The sequence below is a fragment of the Vitis vinifera genome, chromosome 12 (genome assembly GCF_030704535.1).
Source record: "Vitis vinifera cultivar Pinot Noir 40024 chromosome 12, ASM3070453v1".
NCBI classification, from domain to species: Eukaryota; Viridiplantae; Streptophyta; class Magnoliopsida; order Vitales; family Vitaceae; genus Vitis; species Vitis vinifera.
In genome coordinates, this window is record NC_081816.1 from 19,703,461 (window position 1) to 19,720,700 (window position 17,240).

A 17,240-nucleotide genomic window follows, 5' to 3' on the forward strand; every position below is an offset into this window, starting at 1 on the left:
GCTTAGAGGGGTGCTACCTTTCAAAGGTACCTTCCCAATAGGTAACCTGATCCCCGGACCAAGACTTGGGTTTTCAAAGACACGCTTTTCCAAAAATTATGGAGTCATTTTTTTTAGGGTTTTATTTCTTGTTTTATTTTCCCTTCAAAAATAAAAATAAAATAAGTGGCGACTCCAACTTTTTTTCAAAAATCAATTTTTTCACAAATAAATAAAAAGCGAGTCTCGCCGATCGAGTGGGGACGCACGTGAAAAATGCGGGTCCATAGGAGGAGCACTTCTCTCGGCTTCTATCGAAGTTCTACTTCACCGGATGGCTTCTCGCGAGGTCCGCACCTTCCTCCCGCGACAGAGACTCAGTGCTACGCTCCTAAGGAAGTTGAGGATAAAATTGCTGGCAGTTCAGGTAGTGCTCGACGACGCTGAGGCCAAGCAATTCACAAAATCAGCTGTAAAAGATTGGCTGGATGACCTGAAAGATGCTGTGTATGATGCAGAGGACCTGTTGGATGATATCACCACTGAAGCTCTACGCTGCAAAATGGAGTCTGATGCTCAAACCAGCGCAACTCAGGTACGTGACATCACCTCTGCCTCGCTTAATCCGTTTGGTGAGGGGATCGAGTCCAGGGTAGAGGAGATCACTGACAAACTAGAATATCTTGCACAAGAAAAAGATGTTCTGGGATTGAAAGAAGGCGTTGGAGAAAAATTGTCACAAAGATGGCCCGCGACTTCCTTGGTAGATGAGTCTGGGGAGGTGTACGGAAGGGAAGGTAATATACAGGAGATAGTTGAATATTTGTTGTCCCATAATGCAAGTGGGAATAAGATAAGTGTGATCGCCCTGGTGGGTATGGGCGGTATTGGAAAGACCACACTTGCTAAGCTGGTGTATAATGATAGGAGAGTGGTGGAATGTTTTGACCTTAAAGCTTGGGTTTGTGTTTCCGATGAATTTGATCCTGTCAGGATAACGAAAACCATTCTTAAGGCAATCGATTCTGGGGCTTCTGAAAAATATTCTGATGATAGTGATTTGAATCTGCTTCAACTTAAAGTGAAGGAGAGACTTAGTAAGAAGAAATTCTTACTTGTCCTTGATGATGTTTGGAATGAAAACTATAATAATTGGGATATGCTACAAACTCCATTCACCGTTGGTCTAAATGGAAGTAAGATTATAGTAACTACACGTAGTGATAAGGTTGCATCGGTCATGCGTTCAGTTCATATTCATCATTTGGGACAGTTATCCTTTGAGGACTGCTGGTCGCTATTTGCAAAACATGCATTTGAAAATGGAGATTCTAGTCTACATCCAGAACTTGAAGAAATTGGCAAAGGGATTGTAAAGAAGTGTAAAGGATTGCCTTTGGCTGCAAAGACCCTAGGGGGTGCCTTATACTCAGAGTTACGAGTAAAAGAATGGGAATTTGTGTTGAACAGCGAAACGTGGGATTTACCGAATGATGAAATTCTCCCTGCCTTAAGGTTAAGCTATTCTTTTCTTCCTTCACATTTAAAGCGATGTTTTGCATATTGCTCAATTTTTCCTAAGGACTACGAATTTGAAAAGGAAATTTTGATTCTATTGTGGATGGCTGAAGGCTTTTTGCAACAATTTGAAAACAAGAAAACAATGGAAGAAGTGGGTGATGGGTACTTTTATGACCTATTATCAAGGTCATTTTTTCAGAAGTCCAATAGTCACAAATCATATTTTGTAATGCATGATCTCATTCACGACTTGGCTCAACTTGTTTCTGGAAAATTTTGTGTTCAATTGAAGGATGGTAAGATGAATGAAATTCTTGAAAAGCTCCGCCATTTATCATATTTTAGAAGTGAATATGACCCGTTTGAGAGATTTGAGACCCTAAATGAAGTTAATGGTCTTCGTACCTTCTTTCCTTTGAATTTGATAACTTGGCCTCGATTTGACAAGGTTTCAAATAATAGAAATCCAAATGCTGTTAGGTATGTTGTAGATTTTCGGTTGAGTAATAGAGTTTGGACCGATTTATTATTGAAAGTTCAATATTTACGAGTATTATCATTATGCTACTATAAGATAACGGATTTGTCTGATTCAATTGGTAATTTGAAACATTTGCGCTATTTGGACCTTACCTACACACTCATCAAAAGGTTACCAGAGTCGATTTGTAGTTTGTATAATTTACAAACATTGATATTATACGAGTGTAGATGTCTTGTTGAATTGCCTAAAATGATGTGGAAAATGATTAGCTTACGTCATCTTGATATCAGGCATAGCAAAGTGAAAGAGATGCCAAGTCACATGGGTCAATTAAAAAGTCTACAAAAATTGAGTAACTATATAATGGGTGAGCAAAGTGGGACAAGGGTTGGAGAGTTGAAGAAGCTTTCGCGCATTGGTGGAAGTCTTGTCATTCAAGAGCTGCAGAATGTGGTTGATGCTAAGGATGCCTCAGAGGCCAATTTGGTAGGCAAGCAATATCTGGATGAGTTACAGTTGGAATGGAATCGTGGTAGTGATGTTGAACAAAATGGAGCAGAGATAGTGCTGAACAACTTACAACCTCATTCAAACTTAAAGAGACTCACTATTTACGGTTATGGTGGTTCAAGATTTCCAGATTGGTTAGGTCCTTCAGTTCTGAATATGGTGTCGCTACGTCTCTGGTATTGTACGAATATGTCAACCTTCCCACCGCTGGGGCAGCTACCCTCTCTTAAACATTTATATATATCGGGGTTGGAGGAGATAGAAAGGGTGGGCGCAGAGTTTTATGGGACTGAGCCCTCCTTTGTCTCCCTAGAAGCTCTATCATTTCGGGGTATGCGAAAATGGAAGGAATGGTTGTGTTTGGGAGGCCAAGGTGGAGAATTCTCTCGTCTCAAGGAGCTTTATATAGAGAGGTGTCCCAAGCTAATCGGAGCCTTACCAAATCATCTGCCTTTGTTGACGAAACTAGAGATTGTACAATGTGAGCAGCTTGTGGCTGAACTTCCAAGGATTCCAGCCATCCGTGTATTGACGACACGCAGCTGTGACATCTCACAGTGGAAGGAACTACCACCACTACTGCAGGATCTCTCAATTCAAAATTCCGACTCTTTGGAGTCCCTATGGGAGGAGGGAATGTTGCAAAGTAATACTTGTCTTCGACAGTTGAGAATCAGAAATTGCTCTTTTTCGAGACCCTTGTGCAGAGTTTGTTTGCCCATTACATTGAATTCGTTATATATAAACGATTCTAAGAAACTAGAGTTTCTCCTACCTGAGTTTTTAAAATGTCACCACCCTTCCCTTGACTATTTGTCTATCGTCAGAAGTAATTGCAATTCTCTCTCATCCTTCCCACTCGGCAACTTCCCAAGTTTAACTGAGCTCGCTATCTGCAAACTCAGGGGGATTGAATCCCTCTCCATTTCAATTTCAGAGGGCGATGTTACATCTTTTCATTGGTTGAACATCAGAAGTTGCCCTGATCTTGTGTCTATTGAATTGTCAGCTCTCGACTTCTCACGATATTCCATCTTCAAGTGCAAGAATCTCAAGCGGCTGCTGCACAACGCTGCATGCTTTCAGTCATTAACAATAGAAGGTTGTCCTGAATTGATATTCCCAATACAAGGTCTGCAAGGACTGTCCTCTCTTACCTCTCTCAAAATCTCAGATCTTCCAAATCTCATGTCCCTTGACAGTTTGGAGCTTCAACTGCTCACCTCACTTGAAAAATTAGAGATCTGTGGCTGCCCCAAGCTCCAATTCTTGACAGAAGGGCAGCTGCCCACCAACCTTTCTGTTCTAACAATTCAGAACTGCCCATTTCTGAAAGATCGGTGCAAGTTTTGGACAGGGGAAGATTGGCATCATATAGCTCACATTCCACACATTGCGATCGATGACCAAGTTTTGTAATGAAGATGGCATTACACCAATTTATAGTCAGGTACTTGTTCTGTCCTAAAAATGATTGTCTCTGGAAAACTAACATACTTAATACCAAGTTTGATTTGATCCATTATAAATAGGAAAAATATGCTTTAAATTTTCTAATTATTATAACAATTTCTTGCTTTCTTTCAGGTCATCTGTGATGCTTCACTCTGGCTCTGATCAACATATCTTCATAAGGAATCTTTTAAGACTCCCTTGCTTAATTAGTGCCTTGTCAAATGCTTCAGGTTTCATTTAGAGTGAATTGATGCTTAAAAGCCAAGCAGCTCTGCAGGTCTGATTTTGTAAATTGTGTTTCTTGTACAATTTTATGGACCTTGAATTTGTTTTCATTGGCTAATTTGCTGAAATCTGATGGCAGGCCTTTGATCCTTGTTCTCTCAACAAACTCTAGCTGTCTAGCAATGATTTCCAACGGGACCATCTTTTTGTTGTGAGTTCAGGTTCATGACTCTCTTTTTGGACAACAGTAGCCGAGATTTTTTGCACCCAAAGAATCATGAGTTGATACTCTGCTGGAGGAACTACAGAAGCTCAACTCTGTTGGAGAGTGGAGGATGCAGCAGGCTCTATGATTCCAGTTAGTGAGACATTTCGATTGCTTTGGTTTAACTTTCTAAGCTACAAACTACAATACTCATAATCTCATATGCATTATTTTTCAGGTTCTTTGAGGTTGCATCAGCGTTGATATCTTAGTTCTTCTCTAAAAACAACAGGTATGTTTCTTTTAATTCATACTTTTCATAAGCTGACACATTGTGGAGTTCCATCATTTTCAACACGAGATAAACCTAATACTAAATTCTACTGAAGCTAAAACAAAAATCTTACTGCCTGAGGTTCTGTCTTTCATGAATTTTATTCACTATGTTCATATGGCATCTAAGCAACCTAGACGTTAACATTTTCCTTGGTCTACATATTGTTTTCATCTCTTTCAGCTTTGATTAATCTGCAGACATTCGGTTTAGGCACCTCAAACTCAAAATCTTCAGCTTCTGTCATGCCATCTCCTTCTCATTTCATGATTGTCATCCACCTTTGAGCTTTACTTTGTTAATGGTAAGATAGTCATAATAGTACTACAATAGTTGAGCATGGATTGACAACAATGAATGCTTTCAGTCTTCAACATCACATGGTTGTCCTGAATTGATATTCCCAATGCAGGGTCTTCCCTCCAACCTAAATTCACTTACAATAACAAACTGCAACAAACTTACATCCCACATGGACTGTGGCCTGCAAGGGCTGGCCTCTCTTACCTCTCTCAAAATCTCAGGTCTTCCAAATCTCAGGTCCCTGGACAGTTTGGGGCTTCAACTGCTCACCTCTCTCCAAAAATTAGAGATCCGTGACTGCCCCAAGCTCTAATCCTTGACAGAAATGCTGCTGCCCACCTCCTTTCTGTTCCAACAATCCAGAACTGCCCATTGCTGAAAGGTCAGTGCAAGTTTTGGACAAGGGAAGATTGGCATCATATAGCACACATTCCAAACATTGTGATCGATGACCAAGTTTTGTAATGAAGGTAGCATTACACTAATTTTTAGTCAAGTACTTGTTCTGTCCTTATAGTAATTTTCTCAGGAAAACTGATATGCTTAAATACCAATTTTAATTTGATCCATCATAAATGGGAAAAAATATGCTTTAAATTTTCTAATTATTATAATAACTTCTTGCTTCTTTCAGGTTATCAGTAATTCTTCTCTCTTGTAAATTGATGCTTAAAAGCCAAGCAGCTCTGCAGGTCTGATTTTGTAACTTGTTTTTCTTGTATAATTTTATGGACCTTGAATTCGTTTTCATTGGCTAATTCACTGAAACTCATGGAATGCCTCTGATCCTATTTTTTTCAATAAATTCGAGCTGTCTAGCAACAATCCTTCCAATGGGACCTTTTTTTATCGAGTTCAAAGACTCTTTCTGGAAGATTGTAGCAGATATTTTCTAGCATCCATAGACTCATGATTGATAATCTGCTTGAGGAACTGAGAAAGCTCAACTCTGTTAGAGAGTGGAGCATGCAACATGCTCTGTGATTCCCATTAGTCAGATATTTTAATTGCTTTTGTTTAACTTTCTAAGCTACAAATTACAAGGATTTATAATTCCATGTGCATTATTTTTCAGGTTCTCTGTGTTAATATTCTAGTTCTTCTCTAGAAAAAACAGGTATGTTTCTTCTGTGTTAATACTTTTCATAAGATGACACATTGTGGAGTTCCATCATATGCATGACAAGATAAACCCAATTCTAAAATCAACTCAGCCGAAAACACATTGTGGAGTTCCATATGGCATCTTAGCGCCGTAAATGTTAACATTTTCCTTAGTGTAATCATTGTTTTAGCTTCAATTAATCTGCAGATGTTCAGTTTAGACATCTCAAACACAAAAGCTTCAGCTTCTGACAGGCCACCACTTCCTAGTCTCTGCTCATCTCCTTCCCATTTAACTATTGTCATCAACCTTCGATTTTTTTACATCGTTGATGGTAAAAGAATCATAATTGTACTACATTTGTTGAGCATGGATGCTACCATTTAATTTCCATATTCAAGCTTTTCTTGTACTTACAAATGATAATGTGAGCTCTGGATTTTCTTCTTTTAAATTTGTGATTCTGAGGCAGATGCTTGGAGAAGAGAGAAGTCAAACCATATTCAAAGTCATTGCAGTGCAGAGTATGGTTTTGTTCCACCAAGTTCAGGTCAGTTGAGTGGAATCTTATTAATACTTCAAGGACGCATGATCAAATTGGCTGATTTTCCAAACTTGATGAGTGCCTCTAACCATGAACGAACTATTTTTTTTACCAGCTTTGTGTTAAGAAATTGTGATCGTGTTGGATCTACTCATACCACCTCCCTCCATGATGAATTTTAACTACTCAATACTTGGAGGATGGCTACTCAACTGAATTCTATTTATTGGAGCACGATTTGAGCTTTTCTTCCTTACTCAGGTATAGTGCTATAAAATTTTCAGTCTGAAGAGTATTTATAACCCCCTACGAATTTTAATGTCAGATTCAGCTGATTGGCATGTGACCGTATTTTTTTTCAGATGGTAGCATTTTGAATCTTTGGAACAATTGCAGGAGGAAGCTTTGCCAAAGCCTCCCTATGCAATACATGGGCCTTTGGTTGCAAGTGAGATTTGAGGATTCTATTTTCTCTTGGAAGACTTCAACTCATTTTTTTTGAGTTTTGAGCTTTGCGCTTTTACTTCCAAGCATATGCAAAGAAGAAAGAAAGCAACAACAAAGGTCCAGTTATAGAAGTTTTATACGGAGTGAGACTCCCATGAAAAATATTGTAGCTATTGGTTTGTCAACCTTGAAGGATATAGTTTTGTTTCCCATTGGATCTCTGACGAATGTGTTTGTTGAATCATACATTTTGAACTTACTATTGATTTTGTGTATATACATAAATATAAATGATGTTTTCTTCTTCCAAATACTGCACATGACAAGTCAGAACAAGAAACATTTTAGAAAAAGTAGGAAACTGACATTAGCATTAATCATGAGGCCTCTAATGGTGACCAAGAAAATGGCAATTGCAAATGACTCACCATCAAAATGGCAAAAGAATTAGCAACTACTATGTCCCCATCCACTAGTGCCGGCACAAAATTGAGAGGATTCAGCTTTGAAAACTCTAAAATTCGAAAATTGTAAAAATATTAAGAAGCTACTTGAAAAACAACAGAATGATCAAGGTAAGTCCAGTACTCATAAATTTTGCATATGTTTAAAGACAAATTGGAAAGCTGAGAATATAACGGAATTAAGCAATGAATAAGAACCCCCAAATATATTCCTTTCACAGAAAAAATCAGTGGAACGGGATGATCCCAACAAAACTAAGAATTATATTAAATCCATGTTTATCTCCTAGAAATACAGGGAAAAAAAACAATAAAAAGAAATCAGAAGTTCTGATGATGCGTATCAAGAAGAGTCTAACTGCCTTGTACCAAGTTCACTGCCTTGTACTCGTTTTTCAGCCCTGTTCAAAGTTGAAGCACAAAAGACCCAGATAGAATAACCAAAAATTGATTTAATGAAAAGAAAAAGAAAATTAGGGTTTGGAGTAAAGAAGGAAAGAAGGAAAAAGAATGGAACGTTTCAAGTTGAGGGCTATTCGAACACGACAGGAGCAGGAACTCCGCCAATATGAATACAGCTTCAGCTGAGTATCCTCCTATCCCCATATCCCCCATAGTCCCCATACAACATAAACATATCAGAATTCAGAAATATATAAAAAGAATTATGATGGAGAAGACCCACTCACCATAGTTGCAGTTTGATGGAAAAACACTGAACACTGCCCACTGCCCACTGCCCACTGCCATCTCCTTTACCTCCCCAAACAATATTAATATGGAGAATTATAATTTAGGTTACAAATAATAATTTTTCTATATTTTAATATTTTTTTTAAAGATGATGAGATAACATCCGTAAAGACGTTATATTTTTATGTTTTTAAAAGGTAGAATTCATCTTTTTAGAATATTTTTTTAATTAAATAACCCTTTTAAAATATCAAATAATTTGGTATACATTTTCTCCTACAATTTATAAATTTACTTAATATAAAAATATTTTACTACTAAGACTATAAAAATTTTCAAAATTTTCTTTTCTTTATATTCTTCTTATTTTCCATAATTATTTTTCTTTCATTATTATTATTCACTTTATTATTTTTACAAATAAAAAAAATGAAAGGATAAATAATAATTAAAAAAATAAAATAAAATAATAACATTTTTATCTTTTTTTCTCATTTATTGATTTATAGTTTTTTTTTCTAATATTTTATCTCAATTACAACACATTTTATAAAGCATATTCTCCTAAATTAATAAGGAAGAAGATGACAAAAATGCAAGAAAAAAAAAAAAAAAATATTTCTTCGCATCTTCCTATGTCATCAACTTCCATGCTCATTTTAGTTTTATTGCCACGTGGGGCCCTAAGTGGTAAGAGTAGACACATTGATTTATTATTATAAGGGAAAGTTAGGTTTTAGACTATCAATATCAAAATAATAACATATTCAAAACCTATGTTGCTAATTTCAAGTTTAAAATGCTAATCTCAAAAATATTTTATATTTCATGCACTTTGAATTGAGCTATTTTTTAATACTCAACATACCTTCTCTTTCTGTCAAGTCAACCTCCACAAGTTTTAAAAAAACAAAAGACCAAAAATAAAAAACAACTTTATAGCAAAATCTTTGTTCTTCGTTGTTTTATTTCTGCGTAAACCCTCAAATCACTTTTCCTTCTTTTGCATTTTGGTGTATACAAGAGTTTACATCTTACGCAAATAACTTCCAATCTAGCCTCTTTTAAAATTTTTGGTTCCTTTTATTTTATATAGTTTAAATTGATGTTGAAAACCCTTTATAAAAAATAATTAAACATATCTTAAATTTATTCTTAAAAATAACTACAAACCAATTTTCAAAATTCTTTTTTTTTTCCTTTATCAAAAGCTTACCTGTTTCAAAATCGCATTAATTTTGTCCTAGCCAAATTTTTATTTATTTATTTTCCTGTTGTAAACTATCATTTTGGTGGCTGCAGGGACTGTCTCCTAGTTCTGCCACTTGATCTCTCCGGCCAAACTGCTGTTAATTAATCAGCATGTCTCCGTCCTCTTTGTGGAACTTTTTCTTTTCTACTGTGGAACTTTTTCTTTTCTACCCTAAACTAAAATTGCACTACCTCTAAATTATTATTATTATTATTATTATTATTATTATTATTATTATTATTATTATTATTATTGTTGTTGTTGTTGTTGTTGTTGTTGTTGTTGTTGTTGTTGTTGTTGTTGTTGTTGTTTAATATGATTGGATTTTGGATTTTTTGAATAATTTATTTGAGTAGAGGCTCAAAACGGATTTTCCACAAGGTGGGTTCAGCTGTTGGTTTGGGTGTGGTCACTGCAACAGAATGGGTGTGAGCTCCTCCCCAAAACCCCCCTCACATGACATCTCTCTTTCAGCTGTTGGTTTGGGTGTGGTCACTGCAACAGAATGGGTGTGAGCTCCTCCCCAAAACCCCCCTCACATGACATCTCTCTTTCCTCCTTTTTCCCTCTATTCCCAAAACCCAATGCCCGCCTTTCTCAGAGGGCTTTTTTTAACTTCTTCGGTTAGTTTTTTTTTTAAAAAGAAAAATCTTAAAAATTATAATTTTAAAATTATTAATAAACTTATGATACTTTTTACCACGTTGAAATATATGTTTAATAAAAAACATTTTTTATATTTTTCATATCAATGATATGTGTTAAAAAAAATTGAATTTAGACTAAAAGTATCTCTTCAAGAGACCTTCCATAATTTCATAAAACTGAATTTATGTTACAAGCATTTCTTCAAGAGACATTTTTTTTATAATTTTTTTTATTATTCATACATGTTAAGCAAATTGAATTTATATTAAAGATGTCTCTTTAAGAGACACCTTTAATGTAAATTTATTTATTTTTATCGTGTGTTATTGATATGAAAATTGTTGAAGTATTTCTTTAAGAGATATTTTTTAATGTGATGAAAAGTGTGATAAATTTAAAAATATTTTCCAATGTACTGTTGAGATATTATGAATGTTTTCCTTATATCATTCTTTCCTTATATCATTTAGTGTTGAGATATTAGGAATGTTTAGATATTAGGAAAGTTGAGATATTATGAATATTGAGATACTAGGAATATTGAGATATTAGGATATTAGTTGTTATTTCCTTATATCATTCTTTCCTTGTATCATTCTTTCCCATTCTTAGAATGGTGATTACCCTCTATATATACTCTGTACATGAACGAATGAAAGTATGAATGAAAAAACTACCATTTATCAATTTGAAGATGGTATCAGAGCCATGGAACTGAAATCCTGGATATTTTGTTGCTATGGTAGTCCGACAGCGATCAACCATCCTAAGACAAACCCTAATATTGATAAGTCAACCTTCAAATGCACTCACTTCAATAAGACTGGTCCCACCAGTCTGGATATCCCACAATTTCAAAGCAACGACTCTTGGTATGACTAGGAAAACAATAAGGAACCGAGGGTTTGAACCATGGACCTTTAGATCATGTTTAGGCTATCAACACTTTGTTATTAATTATAATAATCGTGATCAACGGAAGAAGGATCCCAAAAAAACCTCGACTACAACTATTGTCGAAATAAAAATAGAGGCTAATGTTGCTGATAAAGCCTTTGCATTGGTAGTCGCTACTAATCATGGTGGTAAGTTTTTAAATACTTTTACATCTGTTATTAATAGTGCATGGATAATTGATTTTTGGTGCTACAGATCATATGACTTTTGATTCTAGACAGGTTTCACCCCTTAGACCTTCCTCACAAAAAATTGTTTCCACAGCCAATGGTATCACAACCCCAATCATTGGGGAAGGATCCTTAACTCTTACTGATACTTTGAATTTGGATTCTGTTTTAGTTGTTCCATCTTTAGATTACAATCTTTTGTCAGTTTCTCAAATCACTACAGCCTTATCTTGTATTGTCATTTTTTGGTCTGAATTTTGTTTGATTAAGGACATCCAAACAAGACAGACGATTGGTTGTGGTATTAAACGAGGAAAACTCTATTACTTGGACTTGCAATCAAAGGATTCAAATAAGTTGCAACAAGCCTTGATGGCAGATGGATTTGAGGGGGAGAAGAAAAAGTCTGAAATTTGGTTGTGGCATCGACGTCTGGGACATGCTTCCTTTGGTTATTTAAAAAAATTGTTTCCTAGTTTGTTTGCAAAGAGTGATATTTCTGGTTTCCGTTGTGATATTTGTGAATTGGCTAAAAGCCATCGTGCTTCGTTTCCGTTAATTTTGAATAAAAGTCCGTTTCCTTTTATGGTTATACATTCTGATGTTTGGGGCCCATCCAAAGTCCCAACTTTGAGTGGCTCACGTTGGTTTGTTACTTTTATTGATGATTGTACCAGAATGACATGGTCATGCTTGATGAAGACCAAAGATGAAGTGAACTTGTTGTTTCAAAAATTTCATAAAATGATTGAAACTCAGTACAATGCAAAGGTTTGGGTTCTACGTAGTGATAATGGTGGAGAATATCAAAGTTATGATCTTCAAAAGTATTTGGAAGGACATGTCATCATTCATCAGACTACTTGTTCCAATACACCCTAGCAAAATGGAGTCGCTGAACGAAAAAATCGACACTTGTTAGAGGTTGTTCGTGCTTCCTTGATAGCAGCAAAAACACCGATATCTTATTGGGGAGAAGCAATCACATCTGCCGCATACTTGATCAATCGGGTACCTTCTAGCTCAATTAACTTTCAAACACCTCTCCAAGCTCTTACTAATGCCGTAGTTGCCCCAACCGTCCGAAATCTACCTCCTCGTGTTTTTGGTTGCTGGCATTTGTGCATCTACACAAGCACCAACGCACCAAGTTAACTTCCCATGCATTGCAATGTGTGTTTGTTGGATATGCATTGCACAAAAAGGGATATCGATGCTACCATCCTCCAACTCGACAAATGTATATTACAATGGATGTGGTGTTTCATGAAGATTCAATGTATTTTTCATCTGAGTCTGAACTTCAGGGGGAGTACCAAAAGGAAATTTAGACTCTCGATTATGATTATCATATCTCTGAGGAAGATGAATCTGGACAATCTGAACTAGTGAACCAGGAAGTGGGTGAGTTGGATATGAGTAGTCAACAATTTGGGTCCGAAGATGTCTTCACTGAAATACCAAACCAATCGTTGTCTGTTGAGGGTGTTCTTAATTTGGAACCTGATCCATTCATGAAACGGTTACGACATCGTCATAATAGAGGTATTCCTAAACCCACATAGGAACCTGAATTGTCTACTAAAGTCAAATATCCCATGAGCAACTATGTGTCTACCCATCGTTTGTCTGAATCAAATAAGTCATTTGTAAATCAATTATCTACTATAGCTATTCCAAGGTGGAAAGCAGCCATGAATGAAGAGATGAAATCATTGCAAAAGAATGAAACATGGGAACTCGTAGAATGTCCACTAGGAAAGAAGCCAGTTGGGTGTCGTTGGATCTATACTGTGAAGTACAAGGCAGATGGTAGTATTGAACGATTTAAAGCAAGACTGGTAGCAAAAGGGTACACTCAAACTTATGGAATTGACTACACAGAGACATTTGCACCTATAGCTAAGATCAACACAATTCGAGTATTATTGTCTTTAGCTGCAAACCTAGATTGGTCATTACAACAATTCGATGTGAAAAATGCATTTCTGCATGGCGAGTTATCTGAAGAAGTATATATGGATCTTCCACCAGGATGCATGGTATCAGAAAAGCAATGTCAGAAGGTGTGCAAATTGAAGAAGTCATTGTATGGGTTGAAGCAATCCCCGAGAGCATGGTTTGGAAGGTTCACAAAGTCAATGAGAGCTTTTGGCTATCGTCAAAGTAATTCAGATCACACTTTGTTCCTAAAAAAACAACATGGTAAGATTACGACACTCATTGTATATGTGGATGACATGGTAGTTACAGGAAATGATCCTGAAGAAAGAAAAGCTCTGCAAAATTATCTATCTAGAGAATTCGAAATGAAATATCTAGGTCATCTGAAATACTTTCTTGGGATTGAAGTTTCTCGATCAAGTGAAGGAATTTTTCTGTCTCAAAGAAAGTATGCCTTAGATCTTTTACAGGAGACTGGAATGTCGGGATGTCAACCTATTAATACACCAATAGAAGAAGGTCTGAAATTGTGTGTTGAGCCTAATCAAGTATCAACCGATAAGGGAAGATACTAGAGACTTGTGGGGAGATTAATGTACTTAGCTCATACAAGACCAGATCTTGCTTATGCATTGAGTGTAGTGAGTCAATTCATACATAATCCTAGAGAGCAACATATGAATGCAGTCATGCGTATTTTGAGGTATTTGAAGAATGCTACTGGGAAGGGAATTTTGTTCTCTAAAAATGTTGATCATCAGAGTATAGAAGTATATACTGATGCTGATTGGGCCGGTGTAGTGGATGATAGGCGATCTACATCTGGTTACTTTACCTTTGTAGGTGGTAATCTTGTGACATGGAAAAGTAAGAAGCAGAATGTCGTCGCTCGTTTAAGTGCAGAAGCGAAATTTAGAGGTATGAATCTAGGACTTTGTGAGGCATTATGGCTAAGACTCCTCTTACAGGATTTAGGTTACCTATCTAGGCAACCAATCCGATTGTTTTGTGACAATAAAGCCGCATGTGACATTGCTCATAATCCAGTACAACATGATCGTACAAAGCATGTCGAGGTGGATAGATTCTTCATTAAGGAAAAGTTGGATGATAAGATTGTGGAATTGCCTAAGATTCGATCAGAAGATCAATTGGCCGATATCCTTACCAAAGCTGTCTCAAGTCAAGTGTTCTCAAAATTTTTAGACAAGTTGGGCATGTGTGACATCTATGCACCAACTTGAGGGAGAGTGTTGAGATATTAGGAATGCTTTCCTTATATCATTCTTTCCTTATATCATTTAGTGTTGAGATATTAGGAATGTTTAGATATTAGGAAAGTTGAGATATTATGAATATTGAGATATTAGGAATATTGAGATACTAGAAATATTGAGATATTAGGAATATTGAGATATTAGGAAAGTTGAGATATTAGGAATATTGAGATACTAGGAATATTGAGATATTAGGAATATTGAGATATTAGGAAAGTTGAGATATTAGGATATTAGTTGTTATTTTCTTATATCATTATTTCCTTGTATCATTCTTTCCCATTCTTAGAATAGTGATTACCCTCTATATATACTCTGTACATGAACGAATGAAAGTATGAATGAAAAAAACTACCATTTATCAATTTGAAGATGTACTATATTTTGAAATTTTAATTTTAAATTCACCATACATCTATGAAAAATCCCTTTCTCATACAACCATTTAAAAAAGGCTACCATGGCCCCATACTTTTCCAATTCCATGAATGAGATCGGAAATGCACATCTACCCACTTCTTCGTCCCCCACACTTTGGTTTCCCCTTTTAATGGAACAACTCCAATTAATTGAGGTATATGCAAGCTTTCAAAAAATGGGTATATGTTAATTTAGATATGCCAATCCAATGGCCCAAAATGAACTTGTAATCTAGCTGTACTTTTTCTCCATTATAAGGCACTAAAATGAATTCCATGATTAAGATTTTGTTACATGTTTTGGTTTGGATCCAATTACCCATTTGGACCCAAAACCCTAATATGTGTTATTTTCCTAGATGATGAATCTCACTTCATTAGGGTTTCATATGTAAACAAGTAGCTGATCAAAAACTACCACAGTCAAAAAGTGGAACTCGATCTTCACATATAAAAATTTAATACTAAATCCACTCATTGTTGCTTTTAGTCATAATTCCTACAGAAAAATTAGAGCAAGCTATTATGAAAAATTATGAATGAAGATATGAGAAATATTATATTATTTAATTGTTATAAAATTTATCTTAATCAGGTCTTTTCCTATTGCAAAATAAATAAACAAATAAATAGAGTTTTTTTAATTGCTATAATATATTTATTTGTAAGTCTAAAAGTGAACTCATTGGGAGCTCTAAACCTACTAGTGTGAACAATTGGATTACTTAATTTGGTGATAGCTCATTCATTTATTTTTTTAATTGATTTTTAAATTTATTCATTTCTTTCTTTATTGGTCTTATCTCTTGGAAAATGATGTTGGACATCTGGGGCAACCTTCCTAGAAATTGTAGTGTATTTTATAATCTCATACACCAATAGTGATATTTCTTGGAAAATGTGGCTTCTTTTCTTCTTCTTTTTTTCTTTTTTTTCAATTAATCACAAAGGTGATCCAATGGTCACGCCTTTAGTTGTTTAGAAACCAAACTTTGGTTCCACATTGCCCTTGGCTTTTAGTCCAAGTAGTAGGTGGTAGCCACAGCCATATATGATAGTGTTTTCCACTCCCAAGATTCCATGATATCCCTCTGGTTATCTATTCTTAATCCTAGTAACAAATATTGTTATGAGCATATGGTTCTACACCTCATGCTCATATACTTTATTGAATTTAACGTGATTGTCGAATAAAGGTGCGACAAGTCCATATTTTTTTTTATAAAAAACAAATGATTACGAAGACTCTTATAACAAAAAAAGTTAGAAAATTTTTATAATCCCTATAATTTTGTACATATCTAATCCTTAAGATTATGATCAATCAAGATTAACATAATCATCAATGGGTGAGTCAGCTGAATTTTACTCATTTACCACTTTGATTATTAATTATTAAAAGATTATAAATCAATTTACTCTACCCTTTCTCGCTATTCTAAGATTACATCCGCATTCATGAAGGAAGAAAAAAAACAAAGTTGGTGCTCCTTTTAACTTAAAAACCCCATGATTAACAAGCATTGGACATTGTGCTCATTTGACCTAGATGTACCAATCTAATGGTTGAAAATCAATTTAATCAATGCTTCTTATTATTTCATATCTAACTTATATATTTGTACATCCTTCCCTAAAATATAAACAATCATAAATCACTCATAATAAAAGAGTGTAAAAATCTATATAGATGATAAATTGTTGCATGTGGATAATGTTAGGTTCAATTTAAGTTGAACTCTCAAGGCTTGAACTCACGCCAACTATGCAAATTTAGATGGAATTAGGACTTTTTAAGTCCAATTTAAATTCAATTGTCTTGATTCTATTTATTTATTGATCATACTCTGATATGATTTGTTTCATATTAAATGTCAGATTTTTTTTCTTGCCTGTTAGGTCCAACTAGGAGGTGGAGTCACTGCTAAGGTCCTCTCCTTCTCTCTCTCTCTCTCTCTCTCTCTCTCTCTCTCTCTCTCTCTCTCTCTCTCTCTCTCTCTCTCTCCATCCATAAACCTTTGATTGATTAAAAATATACAAAACAATAATGGTGTTCCCCACTATCCAAAGATATCTCTTTGGAACAAACATGTATTCAACAATTATACAAAACAATAATTGTTTCCATTTCATATTTAATTCATGCATGTTATATATATTGAAGATTCTAAAATAAAGACCAGGCATTTCCAATAAAGACTATATTGCAGTGCATTTCATATACATGAAACAAAAACTACTCTCTTTTACCTTCTACTTGATTTCTCTCATTCACCACCCACTTCTCTTCTCTTTGTGAAGTTT

The 17,240-nt window shown here is 35.3% G+C and overlaps 1 protein-coding gene and 1 non-coding gene across 23 annotated transcripts in view; one reads left to right on the plus strand and one right to left on the minus strand.

Annotated features, from left to right (window-relative positions):
• Positions 1–247: 247 nt before the first annotated feature.
• Positions 248–17,240, plus strand: part of LOC100244662 (putative disease resistance RPP13-like protein 1) — a 98,354-nt gene continuing 81,361 nt past the window's right edge. The window contains exons 1-12 of one of the 22 annotated variants that reach the window (XM_010659426.3): positions 248–3,944; positions 4,082–4,226; positions 4,314–4,532; positions 4,618–4,671; positions 4,914–5,017; positions 5,126–5,486; positions 5,651–5,708; positions 5,836–6,009; positions 6,092–6,455; positions 6,594–6,671; positions 6,781–6,926; positions 7,028–7,423. In XM_010659426.3, coding sequence (XP_010657728.2) covers positions 314–3,913 — 3,600 coding nt within the window. In that variant the 5' untranslated portion in view covers positions 248–313 and the 3' untranslated portion in view covers positions 3,914–3,944; positions 4,082–4,226; positions 4,314–4,532; ... (7 more) ...; positions 6,781–6,926; positions 7,028–7,423. Of the gene's footprint in view, positions 3,945–4,081; positions 4,227–4,313; positions 4,533–4,617; positions 4,672–4,896; positions 5,018–5,125; positions 5,487–5,650; positions 5,709–5,827; positions 6,010–6,091; positions 6,672–6,780; positions 6,927–7,027; positions 7,424–17,240 lie in introns of those variants that run through there. The other 21 variants (XM_010659429.3, XM_059740914.1, XM_059740910.1 and 18 more) reach the window with 21 other exon arrangements.
• On the minus strand, positions 7,731–8,386 carry LOC104881006 (uncharacterized). The gene is made up of 2 exons (XR_002031233.2): positions 8,266–8,386; positions 7,731–8,172 (listed from the first exon to the last, which is right to left on the minus strand). It is a non-coding gene; the product is annotated as an uncharacterized LOC104881006 (transcript).